Source organism: Lactuca serriola, chromosome 7 (genome assembly GCF_051521515.1).
Source record: "Lactuca serriola cultivar US96UC23 chromosome 7, Lser_US96UC23_V15, whole genome shotgun sequence".
Lineage (NCBI taxonomy): Eukaryota > Viridiplantae > Streptophyta > Magnoliopsida > Asterales > Asteraceae > Lactuca > Lactuca serriola.
This window is the reverse complement of record NC_136414.1, coordinates 62,624,932-62,637,731: the sequence shown is the minus strand read 5'-3', so window position 1 is coordinate 62,637,731 and position 12,800 is coordinate 62,624,932. Positions and strand designations below refer to the sequence as shown.

At 34.5% G+C, this 12,800-nt stretch overlaps 1 protein-coding gene across 1 annotated transcript; it reads right to left on the bottom strand.

Annotated features, from left to right (window-relative positions):
• Positions 1-802: 802 nt before the first annotated feature.
• LOC145064969 (uncharacterized) lies at positions 803-3,659 on the bottom strand. The gene is made up of 2 exons (XM_079012326.1): positions 3,015-3,659; positions 803-1,107 (listed from the first exon to the last, which is right to left on the bottom strand). Exons 1-2 carry the CDS (start codon positions 3,570-3,572, stop codon positions 943-945), a joined length of 723 nt encoding a protein of 240 aa, XP_078868452.1. The 5' UTR covers positions 3,573-3,659; the 3' UTR covers positions 803-942.
• Positions 3,660-12,800: the final 9,141 nt, after the last annotated feature.

Sequence of the window (12,800 nt, the reverse complement as noted above, 5' to 3'; positions counted from 1 at the left end):
GTGGTGTTTGTTACTTAGAGATGGATGGACGGTGGCGGTGGTAATAGATGGTGTTGGCTAGAGAAGATGACCAATATATAATTTAATGGGAAATCGTATAAAAAATAAGCTTAATGGAAATTGTGTAAAAACATTAACCTTAATACCCGATCATCATGACAGGTTTTAAACAAATAATGTGATTTAATGGTGGATTGTGTACGAAAAAAATGACTAAATATATACAAAAATATTATTTCATTATTCTACAAAGTCATGTACCTAGAGAGATCCTCCAAAGTCATGTGCATAGAGAAGCAAACTTACAACTTGAGGAACCGTAAAAACATGAGGTTGCATAGAGACGAAACTTCAACATTTGATTTTTTTTATATTTTTGGGTCTAATATGTAAAAATTGAAGTACATGAATTATTTCTAACAAAAAAAATCACAAAGCTCCGCGTGTGAGGTTGCAGAAGACAAATGAGAATGACTGATTATGGGATTAGTTTTTGTTAGTATTTATAACGTAATTTGGCATTATGTAATATTTTCATTTACACTTTTAATCTTTTATGTTCAAAGCAAAATTTTAAAATACTGGTATAACTGTTCAACTTATGTTATCAAAATAGTTCAAAAACAAAATCAATGCTACACTTCTGTTAAAAAAAATTAAAACCAAAGTCACAAGCCATGATAATCATTTAGGTCAAGTATTTCAAAAAAAAACATTCTGTTAATAAACTAAATAGTGTAGAATCATTTTAAACTATCACATCTGTTTTTACAGTTTCAAACATGAAACACTCATGCTGACATACAAACCGTGAACTGTATATAATTGTTTTCATGTAAGTTTCAAAAATATATAGTAAGCAATCAACAAACCTAAAAAAAACAAGGCACATAACTATAGTGGCTGATATAGGAATCATACTATTTCATCTACCCATTAATTTTATTGTAGAGCGTTCACATTTTTTAGAACTTTTGTTTTAAAAACTAAAATGTATAAATTTTCCATGGAAAAATAAAGAAAACAACCGGTTGCATGTGTCACAAATGACCCAAAACTTGAACCCACAATGCAATGCCAGGCCGGCCCATATACCTTGTCAAAATCCTGCAACACATAATAAAAGTATGATTACTTCCGTTAACAATACAAAATAAAGAAGATAATAACAGAATGATAATATATATATATATATATATATATATATATATATATATATATATATATATATATATATATATATATATATATATATATATATATATAAAGTTTATGAAGCTTTTATTAACAATCACATAATTTAGGTATAATCGAAATCAACCAATTGTGATAACATATCAAATGAAATTAAAATGACTGCTTTGTTTTTATAATTTTTTCAATACGTTTCTACTTTCTAGTATGGTTGTTTAGAAAATATCACCATAAAACAAAAGTAGCAATTAATTTTATAACATATAACTTCTATTTATTGATAAAAAAAAAATTATAAATAGAAATATTTCATTTAACTATACATTTTTTAATTTCAATAATGCTATTATATCTACTAATAATATCTTTTCAACATGATATTTTGTTAAAACGGATAATGTAATTCGTATGATCCTTAACTCTAAAAAACTTTAAAAAAATATTATCCCGTAATTTGATATCAGCAATCATACATCAAGAAATATAATTATTTAAATATTTATTATAATAGTGACATTTGTCAGTGTCATATATAACTCCTACATATTAATGCAAGTCCTATTTGATGTTCAAATGTGGTACAAATTTGATAACCTACAAAATTATTAATTTTGATTACAATAATAATTTGAATTTTATTAAGTGTACTGAATATACAAAATTTAATTTTACAAATCAATAGGCTTTTTCAACTACGAATTTCAATTATGTAAGACAAGGTTTAATAGATATGTAAATTCTTTTCGAAAACGACTTTTTTTTTCGAAAATAAAATTAATACATAAGTTCATTATTTATTGATAAAAAATGTACCAAATTGGTTAAATTAACTGCCGTATTACTTAATAACTTCTTATTTAGTGAATAATATAACTTTTAAGCGAATAATATTTTACAATTTAATAGAATTTAGTTTACCATATATATATATATATATATATATATATATATATATATATATATATATATATATATATATATATATATATATATATATATATATATATATATATATATATATATATTCCGTATAACAAACGAACATACATTTAATATATTATGAAAGAGACATTAAAAAACTTCTAATCCAACTGTATCATGTGTTGTCTTTTTTTTAGGTTGATGGTTCAAGTCTCGTTGTAACCATATATGGAATTAAAAAGTAGTTTAGAAATAAATTAGATTTGTTGTTTCAATAAAAAATAATAAAAATAAATAAAAAATAAAAAAGACCATGCAATTGCATTTGTTCAAAATAAATAGTTATCTTAAATAACATTAATTTGATTTTTCATGCTTAACCAAATATATCCATTTTATTAATTTAAATATGTTTATAAATATAAACTATTATGATTTTAATATTGCAACTTTTTAATTGTAACTAATGTACGTAATTTATTAATTTATATATTATAATAAACAGAAAATCTAAATTGAAAATTATATTTAATTGTTTCTTAAAATACTTACAAATATCAATTATATGATTATATTCTTATGTTATTATCATTATCAGTTATATATCATATTCATATTTGTCACATTTTTGTTAATTAACCGAAATAAATGATAATTTAAGAGAAGACAACAAAACAGTTTGATGAAAAAAATGTTTGGTTGTTTGATTATTTTTTGATAACTTTTGGTAGATAATTTGATTAATATAAAACAAAATCAATGAAGTAGTCATAGACATTATTTACAACCTGAATTTTTACTATTTCTGCTCCCAAATGGTCACCATTTCCACAACATTATTCTTTAATTAATTGTATATTATACTTTAAAAGTTGTAGAAATTGAGAAAAATTACATACCTTTTTCATGTTGAAAGCAATTTGTTTGGGGGTAAATTTCTCCAAACTATCCAAAGTTTTTCTGGCACACCGGAATGCATGGACTTGCATGAACGCCGGCATGTCCGTCACAAACACCTTAACCTGAAACAACTCCGCCAACTCCCCCACATTAACCATTACCATCTCCGCCCTATTCTCGGCTGATCTCCGCCCTGCCACCATCCCCACTTCAGTTCCCCACGCTGGTTTCCTCCCTTCTCCGATCCCTGAAACAGTTTTCCTCCCTTTCTCAATCACAGAAACCAATTTGGTGCCATCACTAGTCGCCGGAACCGACCTCCTACCGCTGTCAATCGCCGGAACCGACTTTCTTGAAGATTCTTGAACCATTTCTTTTGTATCTTCTTTGTCTGGAGTGTGATGGTGGTTCTTTTCTCGATAGGTTTTGGATCTCCATAATAGTGATCCTAAGGTCCGGGAAATGGATTTCTTTGTGATGGTAGCTGGCGGCGGAGTTGTTGGGTGGTAATGTGGCTCCGGTTGGTGATTTCCTGTGTCGAGTTTGTATACGTACATGATTCCTTTCTTGTGGGTTGCGAATTTGGTGCAAAAATTGTAAATGCAGTATTTGTAGAGAGAGAGAGAGAGAGAGAGAGAGAGAGAGAGAGAGAGAGAGAGAGAGAGAGAGAGAGAGAGAGAGAGAGAGAGAGAGAGAGAGAGAGAGAGAAGGAATTTTATGATATATATTTTGTAAATAAAAAACTATATCAGATAAAAAACATTCATCAACTCATTCATACAATTTAAATATTAGTTTTTAAACGTAATATTTGGCTTGACATAGTACCTAAGTAATTAAATATCTAAAATATAATTTAATAATGACAAATTGAACAAATAATCCATTGGTTAGCTGAAAATTACCACTTTAATAAAAAAAAATGTTTGGATTAGCATTAGAGGTCCAATTTTTTTTTTTTTTCTTTTTCCAAGTTTGGTTTAATTTGCTTTGAACTTTTTTAAAATAATGTTTTTACCCTTACTTTTTTCTTTTTCAATTTATTTTAATAATTTTATTAGTTTTTTTTATTAAAATAAATAAAAAGCAAATTAAAAACTAATTTTTCTATCTATCTATCTATCTCTATCAGATCCAATCATCTTCCTCCTTTCACTCAAACTTTTTCATGGAAATTAAAACACACACACATAAACACTTCACAAAAACCTACACATACCTTCAAAACCTCCAACATTTTCAAAGAGATAAAATGAAATCTAGTAACATATGAGCTTCGATTCCTTTGTATAGATGAAGGTGAATAACAACGATGGATCTTATGGGTTCAACTTGTGTTCCATTTTCCCCACAAGTATCCTCCTTATCTCTCTCTATTTCTCTCTCACACGTACATACACATACATAATAAACAATTCTCAAGAAGAAAACCCACATTCACTTACCCAATGTTCTTCTTCATCACCTCACCTGAAAATGGTATTTCTTCCCCCCCCCCCCCCCCCCCTTTCTCTTTCTTTTTTGGACTTCATTTTTTAGGAGTCACGGTTTTCTTCACTGAATGGAGAAAATGAATCCATTTTGAGAGTATATTTAATCTAGCTTGGAGGTTCTATACATCTATATATTCCGCCTCAAATTTCATCTCCTTCCAACTGCTTTCAAAATTATCAGCTTCATCAATTCCAAAATGTGCTTCATATATTTCATTAAAAAATCATCAGCTTACTGAACCTGGAAAAGAAAATAGGTTTAACACCAAACCAAAAATCAAACACGAATTGATCTTTAGATATAAAACAGAAGAAGAAAACCATGTGATTCATCGATTTTAGAAATCAAAATTCCTGTATCAATTTAGGAGGTGTAACCTGATAAAGAAAATGGGACATACCAGATCAGAGAAGGAGCAGTAGCTGGTACCATCACCCGAATGTCTGGAGCATAGATCAGAGATCGGAGAAGGGGTGCCTATATGGAGATTATTTCCAGAGAAGCCAGCGAGAGAGAGAGAGAGAGAGAGAGAGAGAAAGAGAGAAAGAAAGGTGGGGTGGGGTTTGGTGGGTTATTAGTTGTAGATTTATTTTTCTTTATTATTATTTGTAACACCCTCTCTCACGTATCACAATATTGTCCGCTTTGCGCCTCTCGGCACGAGGACTTCCCAGGGGATCACCCATCCCGGTACTACTCCCGCCCGACCACGCTTAACTGCAAAGTTCTTATGGGATCTGCTGCCCTTAGGACTTTAAAATGTGTTGTAACAAGGAAGGTATCTACACCCTTTATAAGGAAATGTTTTGTTCTCCTTCCAAGCCGATATGGGATCAGGTTCAACCCATATTCACCTCCCATTATAGGGTTAGACGTCCCCGTCGAACACATCGACCCGTGCCCCAGCTCTGATACCATTTGTAACATCCTCCTCTGGAACGTATCACGATATTGTTCGCTTTGGGCTCCCGACACGAAAACTTCCCAGGGGGTCACCCATCCTTGAATTGCTCTCACCCACGCATGCTTAACTGCAAAGTTCTTATAGGATCTGCTGCCTTCACAACTTTAAAACGTGTTGTGACAGGGGAGGTATCCACACCCCTTTTAAGGAATGCTTAATTCTCCTTCCCAATCGATGTGGGATCAGGTGCAACCCACCTTCCCTATCACAACGCATTTCAAAGTCGTGAGGGCAGCAGATCCCATAAGAACTCTCCAGTTAAGCGTGTCTGGGCGAAAGCAATTCAGAGATGGGTGACCCCCTGGGAAGTTTTCATGTCGGGAGCCCAAAGCGGACAATATTGTGATACGTGCCAGAGGGGGATGTTACAAAAGGTATCAGAGCTGGGACACGGGTCGATGTGTTCGACGGGGACGTTGAACCCTATAATGGGAGGTGAAGGTGGGTTGAACCTGATATCGGTTTGGAAGGATAACCAAACATTTCCTTATAAAGGGGTGTAGATACCTTCCTTGTCACAACGCGTTTTAAAGTCGTGAGGGCAACAGATCCCATAAGAACTCTGTAGTTAAAGCATGCTCGAGCGATAGTAGTACCGAGATGGGTGACCCCCTAGGAAGTCCTCGTGACGAGAGGCCCAAAGCGGACAATATTGTGATACGTACCAGAGGGGGATGTTACAAATGGTATCAGAGTTAGGGCACGGGTCGATGTGTTCGACGGGGACGTCGAACCCTATAATGGGGGGTGAAGGTGGGTTGCACCTAATCCCACATCGGTTGGGAAGGAGAACTAAGCATTCCTTAAAGGGGGTGTGGATACCTTCCTTGTCACAACGCGTTTTAAAGTCGTGAGGGCAGCAGATCCAATAAGAACTTTGCAGTTAAGCGTGCCTAGGCAAGAGCAATTCAGGGATGGGAACCCCCTGGGAAGTTTTCGTGTCGGGAGCCCAAATCAGACAATATTGTGATACGTGCCAGAGGGAGATGTTACATTATTATTATTATTTTTAATCAGAAAATTGGAATAAGGAAAAAAAATCATATTAATAGGGGTAAATCCATCATTTTGAAAACATACATAATAAATTGAACCAAAAACACAATAAAATAAAAGTTTTGGACCTTTGGTGCTAATACAAACCCTTTTGGACCAAAGTAGCAATTTTGAGCAAACCACAAGGACCATTTGTATAGTTTAGTCTTTAATAATATAAATTTATGAAAATTTGTGGAACATAAAAAGTAGAATCACGATTATATATCAAACTTGCTAAGGTGTTGTTTGTCTTTTCGAAATGAAAATTTATTAAATACTAGGTGTAAAACCTGTGTATTACATGGGTTGATAAAAAAATTAAATATTAAAATGTAAACATTATATATTTTTTAAATAAAATTTTGAAATAAGGGAAAAAAATGTATTAATTACAATTATTATCAAATTTATTACATTTAATACTTTGCATATATAAATATATAAGTATTATGTGACTTTCTAATTTTAAAAATTAAGAAAACCTAGAAATTGACATGTTGATATTATTTATTTCAAAAATATCATAAAATGACAAGTTTCAAAACTCATAAAAGATTGACATATGATAAAATGGATCTTTATTTATTATAGTTGATGCGGACCACCTCTACAACCCTCTACAACAGAAGAAATGGATTAAACGGCCGCAATCTATAATAAAAAGTTTGTTTTTTTAATATCAGCAGACTGCTACGATAAACTGAAATTTAAATAAAATGATTATACAAACTGAAAATAATTTTCAACATCAAATATTTAATAATTTTAGTCTTAAAACATTGAAATAATACTAAAAAGAACATTTAAAAAAAACAAAAATATAAAATTTGTAAAAAAATCTTAAAAAATGTAAAAGAAAATCTATCAATTTTTTTCTAGAAAAAATTAATTTTACAGAACATAAAAAAGAAAAATTATAAAAAATTAAGAAAATATTGCAAACAATGTCTAGAAAATTCGTAGAAGAATAACACATATTCAAAAAGATGCACCCGAAATTAAAAATATTATTAAAAAAAAACAGTAAAAAAATATTAAACAATCAAAGGTTTTTAAAAAAGTGAAGTTATAAAATATTGTGGAAACTATAAAAAAAATTGTATCAAATCCATAAATCATACTTTAAAAAAATCAAAGTTAAAAAAGAAATCAAAGTTAAAAAAAAAAAAAAAAATAGTAATTGTCACTGCAACCCAACACATTTACATGTTTTAGTTTAAAAGGTCCAACATCTTATTTTTTTGCTTCTAGGGGAAAAAACTTGTGTTTTACCGGCTAATTAGGGTAAACAACCAAATATAATAGGTTAGATCTGCCAAACAGGTTAAAAAATGATGACATGTAGCCTCATCAACAACACTTGGCGCCTAGTAGAGTTCTGCCTCGTCAGCAACTTGGGGATTAATCTAAGCACTACTCTAATACTTTTTTCTTACCAAAACAATAGATTTCACCTTTTTTCTTCTATCTTTTTCAAAATCGGGAAATGGCTTTGTATTCATTTTATATATTGAGCGAACTCGACGAGTTGGAGGCCCCAACTCGTCGTGTCGAACCTATTCAGCCCACGTGGTTTATGGCTTCTACTCGACGAGTTGGAGGACCGCAACTCGACGAGTAGAGGTTGTGCATGAAAACCCTAATTTTTAGGGTTTGTACCCTATTTAAAGGACCTTAATTCCTCTCCTCCAACCTCCTTACCACCTTTTGATGGCCAGAAGCAAACCTAATCGATCTAAACCCTATTCTTGAGTGTGTGAAAGGCTAAAAGTGTGTTTTTGGTGCATTTGTTGAAGAAGCTTGAAGATTAAGAAGCTTGGAACGAGAAGAAGCTTGTAGATCCAGTATCTATATCGTCTTAGCTTTCATTTGAAGGTAAAAAGTCTTTACCTTGGTCTTCCATTTGTTAGATCTCTTCTTATGTGAGAAATGGGCATTTTGGTGCAAAATGGGGCGACTTTCGGATTTGAGCTTGTTACAAGGGCATAGTTTCAGATCTGGGCTCCTCTTGGCCCTTATGGACATAAAGCCTCAAGCTTTATGAAGTTTTGTCCCTCCTCCATGTCGAAAACCTTCCTCTAAGGCTAGTTATGAGTGTTTTAGCTTCATGGAGCCTTGCATGCACGTAAAGTTAGCAACTTTACGTGATAACAACACCTTAGGAGCCTAGATCTATAGTTTGGAGCTTTGGTTTCACTTAAAAGCATCTGAATGAGAAATGAACTGAAGGAACTCGACGAGTTGAATGAGGATTTCCCGCCTTCTGGATTCTACATGAACTCGACAAGTTGGAGAGGTAACTCGACGAGTTAGTTGGGGTTTTCCCGACATTCTGGACACTACATGGACTCGATGAGTTGTCTGAAAACTCGGCGAGTCGACTAAGGTTTTCATGACTTTTTGAGTTCTGAAGGAACTCGACGAGTCAATAAGCTACACTCGACGAGCTGGGTCAACATGGACTGTTGACCTTGACCGTCGACTTTGACTTTGACCAAGGGTTGACCAGTTTGACTTTTGGGGGTATTTTAGTAATTTGTAAATTTATGGAAGTGGATCATTGGTGGATGTAGGTGATTGAGTTTGGAGCTGCATTTGGGGAAATTGACATTATCATCCCGAGCTACTTGTGAGGTGAAATCTTCTCACTATATCAACAGGGTTGAAGGCACCAATGTCGTCCCTTCTTTTGGATTGTTATCTTGGTTATTGCATGATGATATGATTAGTGACCTGTTAGGTCGGTATCCCGGTATATAAGATGATGCTATGTTAGTGACCGGTTAGGTCGGTATCCTGGTTATAGGATGATAGTATGTTAGTGATCTATAAGATCTGTATGACTATTTGTACATGCTAGCTAGTGTATGATATTTATGTGCAGATGATTGTTTGATTGGGGGTTGGGTTGAGGCGTTCATGCTTTGTGCTTGCGCCAACATACCCAGGGTGGACGGGATAGACTGCAGACCCGGTTAGGGCGTACTAGTCATGATGAAGTCCTGGCGAGCAGTCCGGATATGTTGAAGGCCTTGAGAGGCGGTCCAGACGTGTCGATGGCTCGGAGAGCGGTCCAGATAGACTGATGGCCCTGCGAGGCGGTCCAGTCAAGCTGATGGCTCATTATGCATGATGTTTGTTATGATATGGTTATATGTGTGTGGCCTTGGTATTTTGGGGGAACTTACTAAGCTTCAGGCATACAGTTGTTGATTTTGTTTCAGGTACTTCTAATGATCGGGGGAAGGCGAAGGCATGATCGTGCACCTCATTATATTTTTTTGATTTGATTCTGGGATACTCTGACATGAAACCATTTTGAAAACAAATTTGTAATAATTATTGGTTTTTGAATGATTTAAAAAGTTTTAAATTGGCATGATTTTTATGGGTGTTACATCTTCCCGACTGATGAAGAGCTTGTGGTAGACTTCTTGAAACGCAAGGTTTAGTCTCCCCTGTGGCTTCCCCCATCATTGCTGAAGCTTGAGATTTACGAGTTCTGTGACTTTTCTTTCTGAAAATTCAAATAACTCTATCAAATAAATGTAATGTGAGGTGATGATGGTTTGTTACTTTGTGTTTTCAGTGATATGAAGAAAGAAAGGTACTCAAATGGAAAATGATCCAATCTAGAAACTATAACTTTTTCATCGTTTGTCAAAAAATTTAAATAAACATGATCAAGAAATGATATATTCAGAAGCTTTGAGGAATTTTTATCTAACCTGAAATGATAATGGCCAATACCATGTTTAACAACCCAACTGAATTCTACGACATATTTGCTACCATTTTCACAAGTATGAATCCCACATCCATGGCTTTGGCGAGTGATAACACTGATTTTTTCATACTTCAACCTGAAAACCCACTTGCAATAAACAATGTTACTATAAGAATCGGGATGAACTAGGGATCAATTGCCATTTTTGACAAGCACACTGTATCTATGTCTCAGTCCTTGCCTTGAACATCGATGGCTTTGACCTTTTGACCATTCACTAAAATATGCATTTCCAGTGTAGAATCTATACACACCAAATCCATGAACCCTTTCCTATACTGACCTCTATACCAGCTTTCCCTGACCCTTTTATGAGGTGTTGATCTAGGAGTCGGTCTGGTAACTGAATCATAATCAAAATCACCGTTGTCGATCGGATTTGATGTTCATGATCAGGCGACTTTGTCAATAACAAAGAAGACGAAGAATAGAGTGAAGAACCAGAAGAATGTTGATTAAAATTGGAAGAGACACCATTGTTATCTTTTCTGATTTAAACCTATGATTTTCTTGTGACGCAATTCATACGTAATTATTGGTTTCTCTAAAACGAGAAGTAGAAGGAGTCTTCGTTGATTTCATGTCCATCGCTATTGATTTTAGGGTTATTGCCGGTCATGTAACGTGGCAATTGAGAGAGTTTAATAATTGACTTTGCATATTAAACTTGCTGACTAGGAAGGGTTCACCGGATGACCCCTTCAATTTTTTCAAATTGACCTTTTAAACCGTAAAAACATGACTTCGTACCCTTAGAATGCAAAAATAAAAATAAAAATAAAAAAGATGAGGGACCTTTTAAACCAGAACATGTAAGTTTGTTAGGCTACAATGACAATTACCAAAAAAAAATCAAGTTATACCAAATTTATAAAAAAAATCACTTGAAAAAAATGAAAGTTGAAGAGGTTTGAAAAGGAAAGTCAAGTGTTGCGTTGTGCAGAACACGTGCAGAGGTTTTGTAGTTCAAAGCCTTGCAAAAAAGAAATTGTTGCAAGAGGGCAAGTGTTGCGCGTGTACTGTGTCGTGCAGTAAAAAGTGGTATGAAGAGGTTTTTGTATGGGACTGTTTGTTTTTTTAGAAAACCACTTCTGACCACATCTTGTTGCGCAATGTAGCACACATGCAACACTTGGTCTTTCGCAGCTGTTTGTTTTTTAGAACCCTTCTAACTTCAAAACGGGTACGCTTGTTCTGCGTGGTGCAACACTGAACCAACCTCTTCAAACCAATTTGTAACATCCCGACGATGAGGTATTTCTAAATTTAACCCTTAAGTATGAAGGTTTATGGCATTTAGCCCTTGTGTATGAGAAAGCTTGCAAAATGGCCCATAATGGCATTTTTGTAATTTCAGGCCAAAGGTTAGTACGCCAGGTGTACATGTGTATGTTAGGCGTGTATACGCGGGTTGAGTACGTTGGGCGTACATCGCATACAAAGGGCGTATGTGCGAAGGTTGCAAACCCTAAATTTTAGGGTTTGGACCCTATTTAAACATCGTTATGGCCTCCAACCTCATCTCTCATCAGCCTCCAACACCTCCATTCGATTCTAGAAAACCCTAGCCACTTGTTTGAGCACTCTTGACCCTTTTATGTGTGTTTTTGGTGATCTTGAAGGAGGAAGAATGAAGTAGAACTACATTGGAATCTGGAAGGAGCCTTGGATCTGGGATCTTCACCTCTCTAGCAACCTCCAAGAGGTATAAAGTTTCAAACTTGGCTTGTATTTCATTAGATCATGCTAATTCCTTGATTCATGAGCATTTTGTCCCAAGTCTTGACCTATGGCATGCACTAGTCCATTCTAGTTTTCCTTTCAGATGTCTTGAGGGGTTTAGAAGCATAAAAATAGGATCTTGGATCTTACTCCTTTTCCATACATGTGTTTGATTGTCTTAATGGGTAAAGAGGGTGGGGTTTTTAGCATTTAGCACTTATTGGCCATGCAAGACCATAACGTTGGAAACTTTATGGTCAAGGATGATAGTTGGGACTTGGATATACATTTTGATCGTTATAGCTCAAGTATTAAGCTTTTAACTCATTAAGTGGAAGACCAGCAGCGTATGTTGGGCGTACCAATTAGTACATTGCGCATATGCAGTTTGAGCCCCGACTCACCGGGCAGTGAGTATGCCCCGCGTACATACAAAGCAAGCCCTACGTATGAGGGCTGAGCTGACTCGACTGAGTTGACTCGGCTAGGTTGACTCGGTTGATTTCGTTGATTTTGACCAAGGGTATTTTGTGAAATTGATATTAATTTATATTGGGAAATATTTTGATTATTAGGAGTCGAGTAGAGCCGGTTATCGGAGCAGAGATTCATTCAGACTGTATCCGGACTAATAGGTGAGTTTTCTTCACTTACTTATGGGTCGAACGCACCAAGGCTGGCCCATTGGATTAGATATCGTGTTTTATTGTAGTTGTTACGCTGAGATATGTGTTTACTGGTTATGTGATTAGACTGGTCGATCTATAGGACTGCATGTGT